Here is a 25,701-nt window from a genome sequence, read left to right on the forward strand (position 1 = left end):
TTGAGGAAATCTGGGAAAGTCGTACGGTACTAAAATTAAAACTGGCCGCTTCATTTGTATTTATTTTATTAATCCAGAAAACTATACATTTACAATTTGGTAACAAATATCAGACATTTACTACAGTTTAAATTTAATTATTATATTAAAATTATGTTGTATTATCTATATATGGCCGTTTGTTTCAAATTAGAGGTATTTTTTTTCTTTTTGATATACTGTTTTAATGATATGCTTATATTTTTATTTTGATAATACATTATTCACAAGCATCGTTACCGGTAACCTTAATTTTCTTGGTAAATTCAAAATTTTGTAAAATTTCCTTGTACAGTTTTGCTTATGGCAGCTGATTTTGTAAGATCATTCTGAAGTCTCAGTTAAGTATATGTATAGTAATACTAATAAAATATAAACTGCTAATATTGTTTACTGTTACTCAGTCACATATTTTTGTACCTGGAAATAATCGAGTTGAATCGTTCAGTTAATAAATATTTTTTTAATTATTTGTTTTTGTAGTTAAATTACATTTTTTTTATAAAACAGCATTTTTCAGAATGACCTTCACAATAGGAGTATTTTGCAAATAGAAAAAATATCATACATGTCATAATACGAATGTCTACTACTTTTACAGAATTTACATCTGTTACATAGATCAAATTACAAATATTTAATTATTGTTAAATTGCCGTTACATTCTAATTATTAATAAATTATATTGCTAAAATTTCTATTTTTTGAGCACTACGTTTGAGCTACAATATATACATTGTAACATAAAAAAGGTAAGGCTTGGGAACATGATTGTTTTTAACGTTCTGGAGTATTCCCCATTAATATTTACACGGAGTTTATTAGTTTAATTGCTATTTAAATTCTGATTAGGATTGTTAGTAGAGCTTCCAAAGTCACTAAATATTTTAGTTAATTTCATATAGTGTACCTCAAATTCTAGTAATAAATAGGAATTTTGCTGAAACATATTGTACCATAAATGTATATACAGGGTATTTTGATGGGCTGAAAAAATTTAGGAGCTGATCGAATATCAAAAAATAAATACATAAATAAGATAACTGCTATAGACGATTATTGACCAGTCTTTTTTTAGATATCTTTTACAAAATGCAATATATTGCAATGAAACTTAATACAAGTTTTTGAGAATGCTAAAACATCAGTGTTGTTAGTTTTGTCAAGTATATTTTGTCAATGTGGAGCTATAAACATTGTCAGAGTTTTTATTCTCTATTCACATTTCATTTTTCTATTTACCAGGGCAAAATTATTAACGAAATAATTTCCTAAGTTCACAGTTTGGCATAATGTTCCAAAAAGCAATGTTTGGGAATACAACTTGGTTGACTGTGGCTCAGTCAATTGTTTCTTTTATTTTTTAGAAAATGATGCATTTTCACTTTTAACAAAAGTATTTCTGTTGTATAGAATAAAACTGTACATTGTCACATTTATATGTAAATAAAATACAGAAATATAACCTCGAAAAAAAAGTTCTTCAACTGTCACAGAATAATTGTAACTAATGACATCTAGAAGATACAGTAAAACTTAGTTGTACCGAATTTTAATGCAATGCATTGTATTTCGTAAAAATGTGTCTCGTGTATTTATATTTTCCATAGGAAAAATTTGTGTTATTTTTGATGATCTATTGGTGCACGCTTGCATACTCAAAACAACATGTTTAAGGTATTTTAAACAGTATTTAAACAGTATACGAATTTTGAACGCATAATATAACATAAATTTTTTAATTAAGGAATTTACGATTTTAGAAGCTCCACTAAGTATTTCCCCTCAATGTATGAAACAGGAACTGTTTTTTTAAATATGTTTAATACAGTGAGGGCCTATATTGTCAAATGTATTAATACTAAATTCAAAACAAGGCATACAAAATTGCAAAATATTGAAAATTTCAAATATCACATCAATATAGTGCATATTGTAATTAAAAGATTATTGTAATCATACATGTAATATAAAAACTATTTATAGATTACTTCAGTATTAGGTTAATTTTAAACACCAATCTCATTTAAAATTCATATAATTACCAAAATAGAATATGCGATTTTTAAATATATCGATAATAAAAAATATGTCAACGTAAGAATATCTAGAAGTGAATTTTTTTTTAAAATATAAATTAGAGCAGACAAATTATTTAATAGTGTATAAATAGGTATGTATATACAATTGACTAAAGAAATAAATAGGAACAATAAAATTAAATATAAATGATATGGATGAAAGTGATGAAAATCACGAATACTGCAAGTTTTAAAATCACCTATTAAAGAGGTGAAGGGGTAGAAATTTTATTACATGAATGATTATTCAAATTTTTTTCCAGCAACTTTTTAAGTCATTTAATTGATAATTGGCAGGTAGCGAAAATATAGTTACAAATTTGCTAAGGTCTTCAATTAACAATTTCATGCTAGAGCAGAGGAAGAAATAGATATAGTTATAATAAATTAACGAGGAAAAATAGTACGCAATAGATTTGAATATTTGTACTTGTCAAATGAGTATAAGTCCATAAGGAAGACTTCAAATATTTCAAAAGTGAAGAAAATGAAGCAATACATTCAAATTGCCAAATGTAACTTTGAATCTTTTTAGAGCCATTAGAAGTATTTGCTTAATAATTTATTTATAGTACACTATTTTATTTAGATTTAGGAAATTTTATGGGGAAGGAGTGTATACCTATATTTATGCAATTGTCGTTAAAAATTAATGTTGGTCTTTCAAATTTGGACACTAAAAACAAATAGGTAACGTTTCAAATGGTATATATCTTGTGAATATAAGTGCAATTGGAATAATGTAACGAAAAAGTCAAGTCAAGATTACAATTAATTTTTTCGTATCATTCATCATCATATTCATCTAAGTATTACAAGTACCACGCCAACTACTCAAAAATTATGTTTGTATTGACCATCATTCTTACGGAACAATCTATTTAAAGCATTAGTCACACAATAGAGTTGTCAAGCAGCCAAAATTAAAAAATGTAAATTTAAAGCCAACATTCCCATTTATAGCAAGATAACAAAAACCTAAAATAGTTGTCTGACTTTGTCCATGAATTTGATGTATAGAGTTGTCCAATGGTGAGAAATAGATCTGTTAAACCTTACGTCACTATAATCTACTACTAATAGATTATATACTGTTATAATCTGATACACAATTGTATTCGCAACATAATATTGAAATATGAAAAAAGTTCCATGTAACATTTATCTTTCCTGTCTCAAAGATATCAGAGGAAGTCCCTACTTCTCTGGTGGACCACCCAGTACAGTTATTAACAATAAGTAAATCATTTTTAGAAGCAAGTTCACTGAATCCTGATATGTCATTTTGACTGCTCAATTATTTTTTCAGCTAAAAAAGTAGATAGTAATAAAGTATAGTTTCTAGATTATAAATTGAATAAAAAAAATCACGTTTGATATACGAGGCCATTATTTACTATGTATGCCCTTTTGAGGTACAAAATTCCATGATGTATATCCCTCAAAGAACACCTACACATTGGTAAACTTGCAGTACTCTATGATCTGCTAGAAACTGGCGCTAGCCTAGCACATGGTCTCTGACTGCATATGAAGACTACCCTTAGAATCGGTCTTTGTTAGTACTTCTTGTTGAATTGGTAGTTGCGATGAATCGATGACGATAGAAGGTCGTTGTGGCAGAGGTGGTTGCGTAACGGCAGACTGATTATCACTGGATTCTGTGGAATCTTGGCGATCAGTGGATGAATTGTTAGAATCTAGGGTTAATTTTTAATTAATAAATTTGTGTTGGGTGCCAGTGCCAACAAAAGTTTCATTTTAAGTCATAATTAAGGTCTGCAAGTGAACCATTGACGGCATAAAAGCTATGTGTACAACAGTATACAAATAAATTATACTCACGACAAGTAAGTTTTAAACCAATGTGTCAATTGTTTAACCAGAGATTCCTTAGCTCAGAATAATCCATGAAAAATCAGACATATCTATCATATGTGAATTTCTACATTCAAATTAAGTTTCTTAGTTATTTATAATGTATAACAATTTTGTATTGCGGATATTAAGGAGGTTTATCGGGTACAGAGGTACGTCTAAAGTCTAACGAAAGTTTCTGTAGATTCGCTAGTGACTAAAGTAGTAAGCCTTTAGATTTGGCAACGTTGCACTTGGCTGGCGCTCGTCTTGGCGTGCGCTCTTTCCCGTTCGATCATTCTGTTTGGACACCTGCGAATTCCAAATAATACGTTACCTCGAGACCGCGACGCATATGGAGGATAAGTTAGTCAATGACAGCAGTTTGAAGGAGAATTATTATAAATTATGTATCTTACAAGTACTTAACCGATTTCTACAAGCTGTCATACGGTTCCTTAGATATCGGTTTCCTATTTATACAAGTTGCTGTAGAAACTGTTCGTCAATTGTTGTGCATTCTAAGTGGAAAGACCAAAAAAGTCTGCATTCTCATAAGACTTCGTACTAAATCGTGAAAAATTATTTGATTAATATCTCATCTCACAGGTATCCAAACTAGTCATAATTTTTTTTGAGGATTCTCTTCTTATTAATAAGCTTAATTATTTTTTTTATGAATATTTGTTCATCAATTCCAAATCAGATAAACCTCCTTAAGACATAATAGACAATCTTGACATTTTTAATGACTATAGTTGACAAAACTGCTGCTTTTTCTTATTTGCACTTAAGGAGGTTCGATACCGAAAAAGCAATTCAAAGCAATTGAAATCTGTTAATAAATATGTAAATTGCCTCGTGTAAAAATATCAGATCGATTGCCAACGTAGTTCTTTTGAAAAATGATATTAAAAATGATGCTCTTATACACAGGCTCTTATGGGAATGGGGAAAAAAATTTAATCAAACGCTCCTCTTAAAAATGGTTAGGATCAGGAAAATAAAATTATAATTAAAGAATTAAATATTACTAAACATTTTAAAACAATTTTTAAAACATTTTTACTAAATTATTGAGATATGGAATGAATAGATAATGTTTTGACAAATTTGAACAAACATCTGATCCATTGAAAGGCTGTACACTGTATTTAACGCTTTGACTGATGCGCTATACTTGAATAGCTCGATTATAGACTAAAATTACTGCAGTCGAAAACTTATGTGGTAATAGTTAATATTAAATAAATTTTTCGTGATATAATGCAATATAATAGCAATTTGAAGCAAAAATTGAAAGGATCTCTTTGCAAAATGAACAGTATAGATGTTCTGTCATAATCTTCAATTTGACGAGGCAACGTCTCACTATCATACACTGAACTTCTTGATAGTTATCATATGGATTCTCGGTTTGCACATTTTACTTTTTTCTCATCAATCCACATTCTGTTTCATACGCATTTTATATTACTGTTCAGTCATTACTTTTCCTTTGTATCTTGGATGTTCATTCATGTTTAGGTTATTATGCGCTAACTGTCAACTTAGCTTTTACCACCACACCATACTGATGTGCAATGTTGCCAGATTTCACCCATAGTTTCACAAGTTCTTAATGAACAAATAGACACTCAAATAAAAAGTTAATTGCCGTGCATTAAACACGAAATATATATGCGAGCTAATATGTGTTGTATAAATTTCATTCGCATATATTATATTTAGTTCGCTCAAATTAGTTTATGTAAGGTTGGTACTACAACGAAACTTCTGTGTATAAGCATAGGCTTCCCTCCCGCACCGCCTGCCCCGCAAGAAATTATTCTAAACAAGATTATTCTGAGCCAAGGAATCGCTGGTCAAATGTTGTACATGTATTTTCCAGACATCCTGTATAAGCTATGTCTTAAGTTATTTAGCTAGAGGATTTTTTGTATTTATTTACTTGTTTCTTTTTCTCATGTGTTGTGTTAAGATTTTCTGAAAATAAATTTATTTTGTATGGAAACAAATTATAAAACCATGAATGTATGATTTACTTGCTGACCTTAGTTATATAATAAATTTGTTTTTACCTAATAATGGACCCTGTACAGACGGTACTTCACCTTCAACAGCACTCGATCTCCGAAGAGCATTGCGTATAGGCCAGGCATTAATTCGATATTCCCGAGTTTCAGTTACTACACTAAGGAGTGCTGGATTCTGGGCATGTTGAGGATCGTTATCTTCTTCTTCTTCTTCATAGCGTCGTTGTATGAGATTTTCCATTACCATGTAATCGCACTCCTCAGCACTGCGTAGGTGCTCCTTTTCAAAGTTGATTGCGATTTCAGGATTGGACATGTCTGAGTGGTTACGTTTTCTCCCGCCTGCATAAGTTACTGCATAAATAATTGTATTAAATGTTATAAATGGTTTGAAGACATATCTGTGTAGTATTGGAAAATATTCATTTTCTCAGAAGACTGAATCAACCAGTCTTCTTTATCATATTCATTGTTAAATTTTAGAACATGAAAAGGAAAACTAAACTGGTTACACAACTTTTCTAACTATGTAGTAGTAATAGTTATTTTTATATGAATGAACATAAAATAAAATTATATAAATTTACCTTTAATTATGTGCATTGGTTGTCTTTTGTTAGATTGTGCAATATTTTGACATATTTTCTGTTCTACCAGTTACAAAAATAAATATTTTTTCAGTTTTGTACCCAATTTGTTTCCCTTGTTTTAAACCAGTGTTAGTAATATTTTGCTCATTAAAAAAAACAGTTATGTACCCAAATTTAAGCAATGCTAAATTAGAGTTTAGTTAACAAACATAAAGGGGATCGTGCAGAACATATACAGGATGTTACAAAAAAAAAAGGTCAGGCCGTTAACTACACATTCTTTAGGGGAAAATAATCACACTTTCCTTATGACATTTTTCATTTAAATGTCTTTTTTAAGATAGAAGTTGTCAAGGTTAAAACTTTAAAAATATTTTTATTAATAAACCTCTTTATGTTTCTAAAATTATTGTTTTCGTTAAAATTGTTAATTATTACTACCTATTTTTTGAATTACAAAAGATTTTCAAAACGTTAGCAAAATGTTTGTTTTTGATCATAAAGTCATTTTTATGTAAAATTCATTGGCGCTTCAGAATTTGCTGTCAAATGTCAATTTTTCCAGTGGCGTAAAAGTTGGGGGGGAAACCCTTACGATACCTTAAAATCACCACAACTGTCACGTGCATTCGAGAAGGGTGCAAAAAAGTAGCTATTAATAGTGGTAATGTGTGGACAAAAGTAGTTCAAATGATTCCTAAGATATTGTTTTCTCTATCTCTTAAAATAAAAAAGTTAGACGACCCTAAACTTTCGGTACTTTTGCGGTTTTTTATGATTACTCACAAAGTTGGCCATGGATCTCAAATTTGTTTTTGCGAGCATAAAGGCCTCAAAAAGTGGAACAAAAAAACATACAAAGATTTTTGACGTGCGTCGTATATTAAGCGAGATACATAGGAGTGGCCCTCTTATAGTAGACAGCCTTTATATGTTGTGTAAAGGAAGTCGTGATATTCCGTAATAAAGCTTTAACTTCAAATTTTACAAGAGTGATAAAGTTTAACAGGATGTCTTAAAAAACAACAGAGTTTATTAATAAATATATTTTTTTGCAATTGTAGCATTGACACCCTCTATCTCAAAAAATGGGCTAATAAAAAATGGCATAAAGAAACGTTTTTCGCCCAATGGTAACAGCTCGATCAACTTTTTCATAACATCTTGTACTTTAATAAACCTGTAACTTCAAAATATTTGATTATAAGTGGATTATTACCGTTGCATATTATTTTTTTTTAATTTGGATTTGTTTTTCAAACCCTCTCGCAACACTCATTCAGAAAACCGAGTTATAATGTGTGTGGTTCGTATGTACGACATTTAGACGACATCTAGACTTACTTGGTGGCGATTGTTCGGGCCTAGGAGGTGACAAAAGCCCAGGTGATCTCGGTGGACTTAATAATCCACACACAGATTCCAGTTCGTCAGTAATGCTGGTGTATTCTGTATGCATGTGCATAAGTAAGCCAGCTCTACTACCACCTGTGACGCTAGTGGGTGGTATAACTTTAATTTTAGGCTCAGTAAACGTCACGCTCCGCTCCAAAGATACCGTACTCGAAGGAATAATAGCTGCTGCTGGAGGGTCAGAGGTCTCGGGTTCTGACTGAGTTTGGGAAAATTGCCGTTTAGGTAAAGCCGCTTTATTGGTGAGTGAGGAAGGCTCCTCCCCTGAGAGACATTTTTTTTTATTTGGATAGTAAATTTAGCATTGACTGACGCTTTTGAGCAGACAGGAAGACATTTGAGTGAAGGTAGAGAGCAAGCGGGTAAAATTTTTGCCCGTGCCAAGCAGTGTTATCAAGCAGAGCGGAAAATAATTAAGGAAAAAAGGTAAGTAGGTAAATATATTTTTCTTAGAAATGTAAGAAAGATTGGTAATTTTTCTAACAAGAAGTGAAACATAAACAAAAAATTCATATAATTCAGACTCCACATTGAATAACATCGATTGTATCTACAGAGTTAGTCCCAATACTGCTTAAGTTTCATTTAATAACATTTTTCTATGTCTTGTCGTACCATGGACTTCCAAGTTTGTAAATTTATAGCATATTTTAATCTGTTAATTCTAAGGATTCATATTCCCCTTTATTTTAAACTGGGCCTATAAAAAATAATTCTGCAGGCGTCAATTATTAGAGTAGTTTTCAACAAAATTGTAAATATTAGAAATTATAAACACATGTACCTACCTAATCCAATCTAAAAATTGTAGACTGAATTAAAGCAACTTTTGTACTTGAATTAAGCTTTAGCAGGTATTACTACATTAGTTGTTCTTAAAAAGCTCAACAAAATCTGCATCTAAATCTAATAATTTTTTTCTGAAATCCTATTCGACCAGGGTATTTCTGAAATACGGCGACAAAGTTGAAGTGAAGACAGGAAATATTTTAGCAAAGAGTTTCCTATGAATATGAGTTCAACAATTTTAACTAAATAAATTATAGGGTGATAAAGCTGCAACCCTGCAAACATTTTTTAAAATAACTCTAAAATAGGCAAAACGGACATTGAAATAGATCTAAATTGGCACGGTATTTAAATTATTGGTTGTATTAAAATTGTTTTTTTTCCTCACACAGACACTTATAAAATCAAGGAATGAGCCCATATGTTGTAACAACCGTTCCATGATTCTGCCACCAATTTTCTTTCCAACTTTTATTTTAATTTAAAAGCAATCCATGATACTTATTTTGGTTTTCAGAACCTGGATCAAGGTTTAGAAGAACGTTTATTGACATTTTTCTTAAAAACAGTTCAGATTATCAATATTAAACAATATTTTTAGTGTCTCTTGAGATAACCTTTCGTAGAAATGTATTATTACTGGAAATGCTACAAATATTTTTTAGATAAAAAAAGTATATTTTTGTCTACATCCATAATTGTGGATGAGGAAAAAATTGATTCTTCATAAGGTTACCGCAATTGATAATTTAAAGACCTATGCCAAGTTTTAGTCGGATCTGATTTTAGAATTACAAAAAAAAAATATGTTTTTGGTAGTGAAATTTTATTACCATGTAACCAAGCATTTTTGAAACCCTTGAACATCAAAGGGAAATTTTTTTCTTGTCTCAGTCTAGCACCATATTTTAGAAACAGCCTTTATGAATACATCGCTATATCTACTTCTGTGGTGATATAAGCTTAAATTTAGGCATGTATCACAAGTTATATTTGTTTTTATGTACCTATTAATTGGAACTGGTATTGAAATATCTTAGATTTTATATTTATGATATTTACAAATATATTCATTCTAATTTGTACTGAATCTTTATTCACAATTTTTGAAGTTTTTGCATATTTAATGCCTGAATTACCAATCGGACACAATACGAACGATTATACATTTATTTCGATCATGAGGATGGAGTACACCTAATTCATGAATGACTTGTGAACATGCTCAGGCAGATTGAAAACATCCGTTCATCTTCTTTAACACTATACATACATTTATAAACGAAAAACATAATTTTATTCACTCTACATACCCAATTTCCTAATGATACATAAAGATATACTTTTTGGTGTTAGAAAGGGTGCCCGCAGTTCACATGCTAGTAGAAAAACCATAAACACAAGCGTTAGACAACAAAAATGGCAATAGTGATTTTAGTGTTTTTGTTAAAGGTAATATTTTTAAGGGGTAACGCCACTCTAGAATTTTGAAAAAATCGATTTTTGGGTAAATTGTTTAAACAATATTATGTGAAGGATATAGGGAAAAAGTTTTGGGTGGGGGAAAAATCGGGAACACGAGTTTTTCTAGGTAGAGTGCAACCACTTGCAGAGAGCTGCTGGAGTAACTTATAAAGACATGCGATAGTTAGCTATTATTGAGTCTCAGATAAAGCCTAAAGGAAGAGGATGAGGAAGATGTCAATTATATGATGCAGGCATCGCTGATTGAAGGTATACCGGTACATATAACGAATTTGTTATGCTGAATGGCAACAAAAACTTTAAAAGCATTTTTTGAGAAACCACTCTTTTTTTAACTAGACAGAAACATAACTCAAAATTTTCAACGAATCGACTTAAAATTTTGTACAGAGCTTCACAATAACATAACTGCGAATATTTTGTTTTTGTTCCAAGACCATCCGTTAACAGGAAACCTTTCCCGGCCATATAGCCCTATGAAAAAGAGTCTCGTTGCTTCCTATCACCTACGGAAGCCATTTTGAATCCCAATCGTTTGAAAAAATCCACAATACTCGCAAAAAAAATGAACAATAAAGCGGTTTTGTACTTGACACTATATCTTGTATCGATTTTTCCTTGAAGATTCTTGAAAATCAACCTCTAGAGTGGCATTACCCCTTAAGAAAATTATATGGCAATAAATCTAGTAAGTCTTTCTAAAAAAAAGTCAAATTAGCCTACTAATTTTGCAGATCAAATAAACTAGAAAAATTTCAATGTATATAAGCAATAGCCTCAATCAGATAGAAGAGAGATCATTTTAATCAATATTAACGTATAAGTTATTTTTACAATTTCAATAAGAGAAATATGCATGTGATGCTTACCGTTTCCACCGCTTTCTGAACCTCTCCTAGTAGTTCCAGTTGAGTCCCTCCTCCTTTGTAGAGCTCTGTTTCTTAATATATCCAAACTGAGTCCTGCTACGTCATCTGCAGTTACATCATCACTATCATTTGATGTCTTGGAGTCTGTACTTTTGGTTCTCTGTCGCACAAATTCTAAATGTTGTCGGCTCCCTACAATATATTTTTGTAGAAATAGACAATTCCACTCAATAAAATAAACGTACCGCTTAAAGAAATACTGTCTAAATGTTCTCTTTCGCATGTATCATCGTCTTCATCAAACCGATATTCGATATGTTGCCCATTGTCAAAAATATAAGCATCCGGCCTCACTTCGGTAAGAGACCTAACTATTGGCTTCCTTTTAGCTGGCAGCACCATCAACTGGCCAATAACAGATTCTTCTTCAGAGGGAGCTTCAGTCTGTTCGCTTATTGATCTTTCACGCAATCCTTCAGTTGCGGACGTGGACGGTACAATAACACCAAAGCGTTGTTTCTGAAACTGTTGACGCATCTCATCAAGTTCTGTGGCCATATCCTGCAACTGTTCTGTGAATTTACGACAACGAACTTCCAAATTTTGGAGAACAGTCGTTTGCATGTTTTCTTTCGTATGGATATCTTCAACTTTCTGAAAAAATTGAATAACGATATAATATAACAGTATCGAACCGATCTCTTGATGTGAATTACCTGAGTGAGATGTTCAATTCTTTCTGTAGTAACTTTAATTCTTTCTTCTGTCGATTGTTGTAATTTATTTTCTTGTTCAGCAAAATATCCTTCGACACAGTCTTCTTCAAAATCGTACAGCCGTTCCATCTCGTCCCTGTCCAAGAATAATTTCAAACCATTGTCGTAACTTTCTTCTATGCCCTCCATTTTCCGCTTTAAGTACTTGAATAACAAGAAAATGTGACAGAAGATTATAAAAGGAGGTGGCAGTATCGGTTTTTGTTCATACTCCATTACAACGGTGAATCTCTGGAACATCCAAACCTGATGTGCAATGGCGTTAACTTCATTGAATATATTGTTGAACACTGCTATTAACAAGTTGATGAGTAGGATGTTTGCAACTAATAAATAGATGGACATGATTACAGGTGAAATCCATCTGCCTGTTAAACATTCTTCTTCTCCTATTCCTCCACAGGGTGGATCTATTTTATCCGCATATACTTCACCATACAACATGAAGTATGGTTCCAAAAATACCTAGAATAATTTGATGGAATTAAAATTTTACAAGTTTATCTATCTAATGAACATCTAATGATTATTCGACATTTTAATGCCTTAGTACGTGAATCTGCCTATTTAAATTCTAGTAACAAAAAGGAAACTTTATTTTTTAACTGATAATTGCTCTCAAAATGCATTTACTTAAAGAAACACTATGTATAATAAGATTCAGGTCTTACAGTTCCAGCTGGCTGTAAAAATGATATAGGTACATTATTCTAAGTAAATATCTTTATGTTGAATTAAAGCATTAAAGCAAAATATTTATAATAAACTGTCAGTTTCTCTTAAACATCGGTCAGTTCAAACTTTAAAAGTTTATCGTTATTACCTCATGTGTTCAGAAACAATTAAGTCATAGCAATATCAATTGGAGTAGGTTTTCTGAGTGACAATAAACCAATTTAGATTCAATTATCTTTGTACAATTTTTACATTAAAAAAGTTACAGGAGTTCAAAAAAAAATTTGATATGTTTAAGACAACTCTCTCTTTTTTAAAGGTATTTCAATGAAATATAATATAGGGAAGGTTTTTGTTTGGGTAGCTGAACATGAATTATTTCTTACTTAAAATTACTTCCCTAAAAAATTTAAACAGAAATTAAAGTTTCCGACTTAAAGAATAAAAGTTGTTAAGAATAACTTAAGGTAGCTATATCCCAAGTTTAAGTAGAAAACTTTCAAGCAAGTCTCATATTTGAGGCACGAGTATCAACAACTGACAACGTCATACAGAGCGCAGCTGTGTGTGAGAGTGAGATTGATTGAACCTGATATTTACGGGGCACAAGGTTAGGTTAGGTTAGTGTTAAATATAGTGGATGAATTACAATCGTTTGATAAAATTTTCTTGTATATGTTAGCTTATTTGTTTTATTTGTCTGTTATTGTTTATACTTAAGTTCTTTGTCTGGATTTTATATTTTATATTTTAATTGCTCTATTTTATGTAGTATTTATATATTTTCATATCTAATGTTAGTTTATCTTTTTCTTTTAAAATTTAGTTAAAGTTTTCTGTTTTACCTTATCCTGTAATTGGGACTTTGTCCCGTTGGATATTGTAACTTCTAAATAAATAAATAAATAAATAAATAAATAAATAAATACAATTTTAAAAATTTTTACGGGAATCGTCCTTATTGTTTGATTTATTTTATTAGTTCTTTTAAACGAATAAAGGACACTGAAACGAAAAAGGTTTTATTTAAAAATTTTGTCAGCGGGCGAGCAAACTAACCTTTCTTCAATATGCGACGTTGCCGCGTTTCAGTTATATGAATAATTATCCGAAAAATTTAAAAGTGAGTATTCATTTCTTTAATTCTAGCTGCGATGAAAAACTATATAAGTAGGTAGTTACTTGGAGTATTTCTAAATTAATTAAACTTTGCTTTTTTGAAAAATGTAAGTGTGTTAAACCTTTTTTATACAATTTAGATCAAATCTGATCCAAAAATCCAGGTTTTAATTTGGAAACTCCTGCAAATAATAGAATAAATTATTTAAAAAAAAAGATTCATATGAAGGTGGGTTGTAGAACAGTTCATATTCATAGATATAGTGTTAAAACTAGAAAACATGTCACATTTTCTAAAACACCATTGATGATTTTGATGTAGATTGGTGAAACTTTATTCTCTGATTTATCTAATTAGAAGTAAAAATTCACTAAGTTGACTTGTAAATACATCAACTAGTCAGTGGTAGAGATATGAGAAGAAGAGTCTCAGAATTTTGACGCAGCAATTGAATTTTCTATAAATTCGATTAGAGATGATCCACGTTCATATGAAACTTTGTGCTTTTAAATATTTTTTTCTTCTTTTCGTGAAGTTTCCTGTATTTCAGTATGAGCAGATTTTTGAATTCAAATTGTGAAAAACTTTAATGTACGTAGTTGCGAATTTAAAGAGTAAATGTAATTAGAGATTTTGTTTGTGACAAAAATACTAGTAGCAAATGGACTGTACCATTATATAAAAGACAGTCTCTAGATATAAACTTATATATTTTCTACTCCAATTTACCATTAATTGATTTTTTATTAACATTTTTATGCAAAAAACGCATTTTTTAAAGCTTTTTGCTTATAAAACCTAAACTAATGCAGCAATCTGAATGCTATAAAGAGACAATTTGTAGAGAATTGAAATATGAATAAAACGAGAGGTCGATCGACCCGCTAGGATAATTAGAAACGAAGAAAATAAGGAAAAATCGGAAAATTTAACGTTTTTATTTTTAAATGTCGAACCATTAGTTTTGGCCCAATTGCAATTTGAATTTTTTGGTGCACTATTTTGCAATGTTTCTGGATGCGTTGAAGGTGGCCCGATTTTAATTTTTCAACCAGATTTTAAAAGTAGAAGTATAATACTACCAAACATATATCCTAATTTGCCGATAAATTGATGCCAAATAGGTGAAAAATTCCTCCAAACATGCTCAAAAACGGGGAAAGTTGGGAGATGAGGTGCAATGGATATATAGGTATATAAATTTTGGATATTGTTATTAATAATACCAGTACAATGATGTGGAACTTGCGGACATTCCTTGTTTTGTTCCTGCATTTTTTGACATTTACGCGAAATCTAGACATCAAACGTGAATTTGAAAGTTTAACAAAACCTACAATATGTTTTATTTTTTCCTCAAAAACGGTGCATCCTATGAAAAAATCGAGGAGAACAATTTCATTCAGAATAATTGATGGCGGATTTCTAAATTAAAACGGGAAAAAGTCAGTGGCGTACCATTTTTTTTAATAAAAAAGGTCGTGGCATTCTCGCATGGGCACCACTGGTGCAAGTAGAAATATTCGGATTACCCCAAAAAATGCACATTTATCCCTCTAAAGCAGGGGTCGGCAAGTAATTTTAGATGAGGTCCGGATACTTTTGAAAATTTTTAACGAGGTCCAGAAAAAAAAATCATATTTCTTATTTTTTTATTTTAATTTGGACTCAAATTTAATCTGCTTACTAATCATTAAGAACTCACACACTCATCCAATTGTAAAATACTAGAAAAAATGATAAGATTGGCACTTAAACGTAAAAAACATTTTTTAAATTATTTATTTGAGTAATTTATACTTTCAAAAAATTTTTGGCGGTCCAGTATTTTACCTTCCGCGGTCCGGACCTGGACCGCAGTTCGCCAGTTGCCGACCCTTGCTCTAAAGTGTTTTTCAAATTTCGAGGCAATATCTTTAAAACTCTGAAATAATTAATAAAAATAAAAAATTAAAATTTTAACACTGTATCTTGGAAACGAACCTATGTTTATATGAACTTTTTTCACAAAATATCTTCGGCAACCACTCCCTAAAATATTTCGCAATTATTTACAAACACACTGTATAAACATATCTGTCTTTTACATGATGGCACAGTCGGTTTGCTACTAGCATTTTTGTCACGAAATCACTGACTTAATGCTCTATTGATTGGCCTACTAGAATACTTGGCTCTCCAAAACCGCAATAAAGAATTGAAATAAAATTTTTTCTGGAACTAGATTTTAGTGAAATATAAGAGGTATATTTTTCTTCTGCAAATAAAATATTTACCACTCCTTTCCTTTCCCAAATTTCATTTAAATATCTTAAAAGATAAGAGTTGTATAAGTTAAATAAAATTATTTTTTTAAGGCCCATATATTTTTTAAAGAAGTAAAATATAAAAAGGTACCCTTGAAATGTAGCCCATTTTTTCTGTGAATTTACGTAATAGATACACAGAATTAATTTGTAATACTTACATCTCTAACTATAGTCCAACTAGCTTCCTTGTCAGGTGACAAAATAGCCTGTCTTGACACTCCAAAACTCATCAGTACTATTAACAACAGAACTACGAAATATATCATGTTTTTAACCATTTTACCCATCATTGTTACCAGTGGTCCTACAAAAGTGTCAATTTGATGTTCTCAAGTAATAAGTCTATTGTAGAAATATAACCTTACCCAAATATTTATTTACACTTAAAATATTCAATATACGAAGGTACCAATAAATACTGTTCACGCAGTATATTACCCGGCCTATTCTCAGTGTGTCTTCCCTTAACCTAAGCGACATTCCTATGAGAAAAGTCAGTACCGCGGCCATATCACAAGGATTCCACATATTCCAAGACCACACAGCCAGTTTCTGTGACAACCCTACGGGTTCGGACGAAAACAGTTCACGGAGTTTTTCACAACCAAGCGTGCAAACAAAAGCTATAGCCATCCACTCCTGCCAAGAAGGCATTGCCTCCATTTTGACAAGTACTGTGAAACTGAATATTACTAAAAATGTTATATAAGCAATCTGAAAAAAAATAAACATGTCATAATTTATCTGAACTGTTGTCTCATTACTCACAGCATTTGCCCAAAATTTGGTGATGGGAGCGGTGTAAAATTCGTACAACTTCTTTTTAATTCTTAGTTCACGGTTCTTTGGAGTTTTATCGATATATGATGTGTCGGTGAAGAATATGTGATATTTACTTTCATCCACCTCGGGTAAGACCTTTCCGTTCTCTTGAACGATGGTGTCTCGGGTTATGAAATTCTCAGTCAGAAGTGCCTATAAATGGAAGAAATGTGAAAATTTGTTTCATATATGGCTTTTACGAGGTAAGAAAATCACATAAAAAGTTGTCAATAGCAGATATAAACATAACATGGAAGCTAGAGAAAGCAAAAGCTTTATTGAAGTTTAGACTATTAACTAATCATTTATTTTCGCAAAGTATTTTTGTTACAGTTGTCATTGTTCACTATTTTTAGTTTTTTCACCTAAAATTTTGATTAAATATAAACCATTAAAGAGTCAGTTAATTAATTAAAAATACATGTGAAAATTTTATCTATTACCGACTAATTCCTTTTGTTAATCTATTTAAAGAATTTCAAGAAGGGCCAAACATTCAAGAATTATTCTCCATGTTGTGTATTAGCTGATAGTCTATAAAATGCAATAGTGTTAAAGGCAAGGTGTAGTAACAGAGAATAATAGTATTGTAAGTTAATAGTTTGTGAAGAAATGGAATTGGACAACACGTATATGTCTTTGTCAAGCTTTTGCTACCTTTACACCTTGTGGATTGGAAGATCTGCTCCGAATACTCAAACTTCTAGTACGCTTCTAGAACGAATAACATATCAAACCATATTAGGATATCTTAACGTTTATCATTGATTAACACAGTTAATAATTAATAATTACATAATTGTTTAGTGATCTGAATATACAAACATGCAAAAGTTGAACTATTTAAAAAAAAAATTTATTTAAAAAAAAATGTACAGGGTGAGTCTTAATAATAATTAAGAAAAAAACATTTAACTACAGCTGCTTCGGATAAAAACAAAACAATTATACCAATTATACTGCAGTATCAAAATGATTCCTTAAAAAATGACCAGTACAAAGTAATGAACGATATCCATATTTTTGGTAAAATAAGCCTGTGTTCATCTCCAGCTATTTTAAGTCAGTTATTGTAAAAAATGGAAGGTAATTCTATTAATTGCTTTGTTTTGTTTGGAAGAAGGCTATGTTTAAATTTTTTATTTCTAATTGTGCTCATGCTGATATTGGATAAAAGCAGCAGAAAAAAAGTTATAAAATAAAAAGTATCATTAAAGACAAAATTCATAACAATAGAAATTTTAATAAAATATCTACTTCAAAAATTTTCTAAAAATAATGTTAATGAAATATTTTCAAGAAGTTTGTTCAGCACAGTTTATACCTGAAAAGAAAAGAAAGCCAAACACAAGATGCCAAAATAATGCTAGATTAGCAAAGCACTAATATATACAATTCCATTTATAACTAAGCACTAGACAGAAGTGAAAAAATAAAAAAGTAGAAAGAAGGAAAATAATACGATTATATAAAAAGCAAAAATCAAGAAAATTGTTAATAACATGATTAATTAACAACTACTGGAGTTATATTTATAAATTATTGAAAAGGTAAAAAAATAATAATCAGGAACAAAATTAATTTAAATATTTTAAAACTGAATTTTTAACGTTCATTTATACTTATAAAATATAGAAATTTGATCTCTGCATATGCTTTAAATTTTTAATATTGGGTATTTTAATTGCAAAAATTGAAATTGAAATGTCATTCTGTTTTATTTGTACTACTAACTGTAGTTTAAGGAGAAAAAATGTTACATTACATGCTTGAGTTTGAAAAAGTGTATTCACATTTAAATGAAAAGTGTGCAATTATAGTAAATGCAATGTCACTTCAAATACTTTAAAATTAAAATGAAGGTGAATAAGTGAATACATATTTGAAATGGTGGTAAGATTACATATAAGGTACTGAATTTGTATGAATGTAGAAAATGTGCAGATATTTTGAGAATAGTGTTTTTACAGTTTCAGTGCAATTTTATGTATACTCTTTTAAATGTTGCTTACTTTTGGGTAAAATTCAATATATTGTTTTAGAACCACTTTGCGCTATAAAATATTCAAAAATATAAATTAGGCAATTCAGATGCAGTGCATTTGTTATTTTATTTATTTAAAATCAGGAATATCGTAAATTAATAACTTACTTCACCATCTGGGTTCTTTTCTGAATCAGATTTATCATCGTCCTCATTTTCTAATTCCATGTGCTCCTCAGTGGTTTGAGGCATAAGCTGCAGTTCTTCCTTAGACTTGAACTCTAACTTTAAGATATATGGCATAAAAATGAGTCCCATAATAACCTGTAAATAAAAGAATAATAGTGATCAGTATAAAACTTCTGCTGTTTACCGTCATACTTTCATATTGGTGTTCTTCCTTGTGCGTAAACCCCCCATCCATAAATCAGCTAGAATGATTTGCGAACATGGATGGGCCAATAAAGCTCTATGGTTTGCAGCCACAGCGAGACTGAGGCATGTTTGTCCAGACCAGTTTTGCAGCTCACAAGTCAGGAGTTGTTGCGTTTGGTCATCGTCTTGTCGGTAACAATAATCTAGTACTTCCAGCGCTAATCGAAGTAGAAAACAAATCAGTGTGACAAACATGGAAATGGAAATTGCTATTTACCAATGTTTTCAAATTCCTTTCCATATGCCCTCAATTCTTCGTAAACTTCAGTTTCCATGTCGTCTTCCGCTGCTTCGTGAGCCATAGCCTTGTAAAGCTTACATGCCACAAGGGCTTTAGCCAAAGCTTCTTCTCCATGTTGCCACATCAGCAGTGCCATTTTGTGCCTTTTTAAGAGGACTGCCCATATCTTAAAAAAATTACTGTTAGGTTATTTTATACAGGTTTTAGGGAATATAAGGAATTTTAAGGCTTTTAAGGAATATAATTCTCATGAACTTAAGTTCCAGATGGTTTTCAGGATTCAGAGCATTCAAATTATTTATAAAGAAACATCTTGCAACTTGTTTGATGGAGACTAATAAAACTTGCGCTAGTGAGTAACTAAATAGTAATAAAAAATGTTGGAATTTGTACACAACTGTACTGTACTACTGTACATCACTATAAGAATCCCAAAATTTCTACATCACTGAATATTTTTGAAATTTAATGAATCGATTCTTAATTGTAAAATATCTTTCATTCTATAATTTTCCGTTGAATAAATAGAAACTAACCATAAAACTGTTCACTTCATAAGAAATTTATTGTAGATAAAAATCATAAAAAAATCATTGACGTAGAAATTTTTAATTAGCAGAGGATAAATATCTATGCCACTGGACATTCTGCATTTTTAATGATTACATTGTATTCAAAATTGTATCTGAGATGAAACATTTGTATATTTCTTTCCACAAGCAAGCAATTTTAGAATTATTTTCAATTTATTCAGTTGTATGGAAAAAGTTTATTTTAGTTTCCAGAGTTGACTTTTTTGCCCTAAATAATAAACAAATTAAAATAATTCTCATTACTAAAACTTTACTACACACTATAAACTACAAATAATAATTTATATAACAATTCGTTGTTTTGATAGTTTGAATGTCAATAATGATTGTTCCTCATAGACCCCTTGATAAAGTTAATTAGCTGTAACCTCTGATTCTTTGAAACTGCATAGATTTGCATGAAAATTTAGAATAAGGCTCATCTTAGGCTCAAGTTCAAAAGTGACATAAGCCCGATTGACGCTTTTTATTTTTTAGGGGTAAAAACTGCCCCTAAGTGAAAAATATTGAAAAAATTAAGTTTTAAGCATTTCATTGATAAAAATCTTGTTCAAGCACAAAGATTAAATAATGTTCCATGTTCTCGAACATGTTTTATGATATATTTGATCTTTTTGACCCTTTATTTAACTCTTAAAAACTACCCCTATGCAAAAAATAATGATAAAAAATTACTTTTTAAAGATTTAATTGGAATGAATTGGAATGATTAAATTGTGCAATTATTTAAAATAAAAGTTACCTTATAGCTAATAAAATAATTTTTCCCTTTCAACCCCTAAAAACCACCCCTGTATTGACAAAATGATACTTTTAAAAAGCTTGGAATGCTTTAACAGTGCAATTATTTAAAATAAAAATTCCCTCATTGCTTATGAAAGAATTTGTATCTCATAAAACTTTTCAACCCTTACAAATCACCCCTGTGCTAAAAAAATTATACAAAATTACGTTTTAAATCTTGTAATGCTATAATTGTGCAATAATTTAAAATAAAAATTCCCTTATATTGTTTATGAAAGAATATTTTACTTTTGCCAACTTATAAACTACCCTTTTATCAATGTTAATGTAAAATATTTTTATTATAATCGATATTTAAATATAATCAATCTTAAAAAAAATTGCTACGCTGCATATAAATAATCACACTAAATTTTTTTACTTGTATAATATAATATACAATATATAAAAATGAGAAAGCCTATTTTGCTCCGAAAAAATGTCATTGGTTTTTTTACCATAACTCGGTTAATTTTGAAGCTATAATATCCTGCAAAAAAGCATTTTAAAGATAATTTCAAGAGCTGTAAGATCGTTTGCATATAAAACCTTTTAAGCTCTTCGTTTTTTAAAGGGAAGCGATCGAAGGGCTCGAGACAGGTCGTTTTTTCACTAAAATGGATACTTCAAGCAGCGATATCTCCTTTATTTTTTATGCTATAGGAATAAAAAAAGCAAAATATTTGTTGAAAAAAAGCTACATTTTTGTTGTCTATCATTTTTTACATATCTTTCATAGTTTCAGAGTTATTATATAAATAAGGCAATTTTTTTTGAATAATGAAAAATACGTTTTGAATTTTTACCGTACATTATTAAAAAAATATGCATTCTAAACCGGTCTAACTTCAGGATTGTATGAAAAACACTAAAAAATACTAATTGTAAAGGGTCTACGATTAATTTTAATTCTGATGGAGATGGTACAGCATTTACTACTCATTTTTCCTTAAAAAATATGAGCAACCCATCTGTTTTTGACGATAATTCCTTAAATTTTGCTCTAATTAGCTTTTATAAGTGCTCATTTTGAAGGTCTTTTTAAGTACTACAAAAAACTCTTAGAGCGTTATATATGTAAAATTAATCCTTTTTCCATTATTTGACGTTGAATACATCAATTCCAGTATTCCCCCCAAAACAAGTCCACTTCCACTAACCATATTTCGCTTTGTATAGAACGTACAACACTTTTTAAAAAACGATTTTCTTTGTTTATTTATAAGCTACATTTTTGTTCATTATACTTTTTTAATAAAATGCGTAGTTTTGAGTTATTCGCGAAAAATGCTTTGAAAAAGTGTTTTTTTTTTTCACTTAAAAGTTTTCAATCGTGAATAACTAAATAACTATCGATTTCTCGAAAAAATTCGTCGAATATCTTTTGCTCAAAATTTGATTCTCTATCGATTTTCAGCGTTATTTTTGAAAAAAATGTCAACCCCCAACAGGGTGGAAGCGTCAATCGGCGCTATGTCACTAATGTTCATTGACCTTTTCTCTAACTATCTGCCAAATTTCAAGTCGATCGGTTCATTTTCAAAGAATTCGTAGGTGAAAAGCTTCAATGACTGTACTAAATGTGAAAATTGAAAAATAAAAGTAAAAATTGCAATTATCTCATCTAAAATTGATATCTAATTGCTGGAATAAAATTCAAAGGATCCCGCACAACCTTACATCTGCCAAAATTTTCATAAAAATGTCAATATCTCATAAACTATAAATTTTAGGAACTAGGTTTGTTATACAAAGTGAACTTAATATTTCAAGTAGAATCAAAAAAAGCAAAAGCATATAGGGTGTTCCATTTAAAATAACGAAGATGGCGTCGATTTCTGGTACAATCGGAAGTGCTATGACCTTGAAAATATTTTAGTTGTGTAGTTGTCCCCCCCACTGACTGATAAGTTGCCAAATTTTCAAATTTTTCAAATAATTATTTTTCCAGATATACTGTGTATTCAAAACTATTTATATTATATTATTTATATTCAAAATTATTTTCGATTTATTCCAATATGGTAAAAGTTTTTAGGCTATAAAAATAATAACTCAAAAACTGACTTGTAAGCTTTTAAGTTATTGCCATAGAAATATTTTTCAGTAAAATAATGTAAATAATTATCTTTATTCTTGGCATGCATTTAACAATCATTCTGTGCTAAATGAGGAATAAATAAGACAAATGGTTCTTACCAAAAGCTCATTAAAGGGGTAGTCAAACAAACAGGGGTTGGCATTTCCCGGAAGAGCACCAGCTAATAGGCTCATAGCTCCAAACTGCCTTGCTGACTGATTAGCCATACTTTGCCCTTTATTCATTACCTTTGCATAAATAGGTCGAAATTTCCTTCTTGTATAAAAAGCCCTGTATGCACCACCCATTAGTTTGTTAATTACTAATCCAATATCGTGTAAAGTATAAACGTAACCAGGAGGGATATGTGGTCTTACGTCTCTTAATATGTAACGTAAAGTGTTAGTAGGCCCTTGTTTACTATTATACAAATTTTCCAGTCTTGGTATTGTTAAGAATTTTCGCATGCTCACACCATTCTCTAAAAGGAGTTTTACGAAGTCACATCTGTCGTGTTCTAGAGCTTTTATCATCGCGTCTTCTAAAGCTCCCTGGGGCCATTCTTGACCATAAACGAATATCTCTGATCTTGCTATATCTGCTCGGTTCCATGTTAGAGCTAGGCTCAGTTGTTCTGTTGGTGAGAGATGCTGAGACTTAAATAAAGCTGTTAAAACTGTTTGGTCCAATTCTTGGGGTTTTTGGTCATATTTGTCAGCTATTCTAAAAATTGTTATCTAAAATATAAAAAATATAATATGAATAACATTTTCTTCAAAATGGTTTAAAATCAGTATTTTGCAATGAACTATTTAGTGTGTATGATGCAATAAGTTTTTCCAATTTTTATTATCTTAGAAAAATAGGATTATAGTTTAATAATCGCATGAGTCACTCGAAATTTAAATTTTAGATACCTTTTATAGTACCTGCACGGAAAATTCTTGCAGAATTAAATGGTTTGTAGTATTGGATATTAATAACAAAAATACGGTTATAACATAAAATCATGGAGCTTTATCTATAACACACTATGCTAAAATTTGGTCAAAATATACAGGGTGATTTCAAAGTTTGAATCCAAAATGTAAATATGCAATATGCATCACATAAAAAATATTGATCCTTACCTTACTATTTTCTGTGCTTAGTGATATCATAAAAATTCAATATGCATTGTTGATGTAGTTTTGACAACAACAAATTCTCCTTTTTTTTGATTTGGTTCTGTCTAGCACCGAAATTGATGCAATAAAAATTTAGTGTTACTTCAATTTAAATTCAGGAAATATTAAGTGTGTAATAAATATAATTTAATACTCCTGTAATGATGTGTAATTAATTCGTTACTAATTAAACGTGATGTTGATACAAGTAAAAAAGGCCCACTGAGCCTCAAAAATATACCTACCGGACATTACGATTAAAAATACTCATTTCAAAATATATGTAAATGTCAGATATGTAATAAAAAACTTACTAGATGTTTATTTTCTACGCACTGCATCAGTTCTGCAAAGAGTCCATCCGCTAGTTCCACTGCTACTTCAAATGCTCTTTGAATGGTTGCGATGATGTATTCTTTCATCGTTTTAAGTACTGTACAATCATATCTGTAAGTGAAGCAAAAAATTACAGAAGATTAATGAATATTATTTTAAAGGCGTACTTGCACATGAAGGCGATGAGATCAGCTGCCCTACCAGAGCCATCACAGACAACTACAGGAACTGGAGGTTCGTCAGTCACATATTCTAACACGGCTCTAATTGTGTTTGTGCCACCTTCTATTACCAAACACACTATTGGTATGGGACTTTGTGTAACTAAAATTATATTTACATATGTTTATGTCATATTAGCACATTTGTCAACGTATAATTTTTACAAGGTTTGTATCAATTTGTGGATGTGCATAAATATTTTCTTATTTATGAAAAATACTCTTATTCGGAGGAAAATAGTCAGAAACACATATTTTGCAAGATTCTAAATAAATTAATCGGATTAATCAATAAATATTTTTATTGATTAATTAATTGAATTGGAACTTATTTACCGAAGATAGTACTAAGAGATGGATGTTGATGTATTTCATTCAAATTAAAATTATAAGCTGATAAAAACTGTATTTTGAAGTTATTATAACAGACTAGTATATGCTTGTTTAACTCTGTAAATACTTACATGGATATAATCTCTGTTTTGATATGTACTTTTCTAGTCTCCTTCGTAGAATGATTTCTGCACCATATTTTCCCACTGTTCCGTTGTCCACCAAAAGGAAGTATGCATGTCTATTGTTTAAAGCTGCGTTTTTGGACCTGAAAAACGTTGTCAAATTCAAATTTAAGCAGGGAGATACAATTCGTACAATATTTGTTGAGATAGAATTCCAACAAAAGAATGAGCCAATAAAGTTCTGTTATCGGAACTACTATAACAATTTACCGCGTCAGGCGCCTGCCTTGAAATTTTCCGCTAATGGCTTTATAGATCGGGTGTCGAATGCGGTTAATTCCAAGAAAGTGACGCAAGGGTCTTCAACAAATATTGTACGGACTGTATGTAGTTTTTTCTAATTTTTTTCTGTGACACGAAATATTATATTTGTTCCTGGAAAAATCCGAGGCCAAACATGATTTACCTAGTGCGGAATACTTATTTACTAATTGGAAAGTTCATTTTCATGTATTTTTTTCAACATTGTGTAGCCTTACGGAT

The 25,701-nt window shown here is 30.4% G+C and overlaps 1 protein-coding gene across 3 annotated transcripts in view; it reads right to left on the reverse strand.

Moving 5' to 3' along the window:
* Window positions 1–2,138: 2,138 nt before the first annotated feature.
* The window catches only part of LOC108912613 (transient receptor potential cation channel trpm), a 100,797-nt gene continuing 77,234 nt past the window's right edge, over window positions 2,139–25,701 (reverse strand). The window contains exons 4-19 of one of the 3 annotated variants that reach the window (XM_023455275.1): window positions 25,165–25,301; window positions 24,647–24,803; window positions 24,458–24,590; window positions 23,097–23,714; window positions 19,498–19,687; window positions 19,227–19,438; window positions 19,014–19,169; window positions 17,519–17,575; window positions 16,808–17,014; window positions 16,405–16,753; window positions 16,198–16,343; window positions 11,876–12,400; window positions 11,405–11,813; window positions 11,160–11,351; window positions 6,059–6,355; window positions 2,139–3,820 (exon numbers count right to left, since the gene is read on the reverse strand). In XM_023455275.1, the coding sequence (XP_023311043.1) occupies window positions 3,627–3,820; window positions 6,059–6,355; window positions 11,160–11,351; window positions 11,405–11,813; window positions 11,876–12,400; window positions 16,198–16,343; window positions 16,405–16,753; window positions 16,808–17,014; window positions 17,519–17,575; window positions 19,014–19,169; window positions 19,227–19,438; window positions 19,498–19,687; window positions 23,097–23,714; window positions 24,458–24,590; window positions 24,647–24,803; window positions 25,165–25,301 (3,979 nt within the window). In that variant the 3' untranslated portion in view covers window positions 2,139–3,626. Of the gene's footprint in view, window positions 3,821–5,745; window positions 6,368–7,947; window positions 8,281–11,159; window positions 11,352–11,404; window positions 11,814–11,875; window positions 12,401–16,197; window positions 16,344–16,404; window positions 16,754–16,807; window positions 17,015–17,518; window positions 17,576–19,013; window positions 19,170–19,226; window positions 19,439–19,497; window positions 19,688–23,096; window positions 23,715–24,457; window positions 24,591–24,646; window positions 24,804–25,164; window positions 25,302–25,701 lie in introns of those variants that run through there. The other 2 variants (XM_023455274.1, XM_023455273.1) reach the window with 2 other exon arrangements.

The sequence above is a fragment of the Anoplophora glabripennis genome, unplaced genomic scaffold (genome assembly GCF_000390285.2).
Source record: "Anoplophora glabripennis isolate ALB-LARVAE unplaced genomic scaffold, Agla_2.0 scaffold630, whole genome shotgun sequence".
In the NCBI taxonomy this organism is placed as follows: domain Eukaryota; kingdom Metazoa; phylum Arthropoda; class Insecta; order Coleoptera; family Cerambycidae; genus Anoplophora; species Anoplophora glabripennis.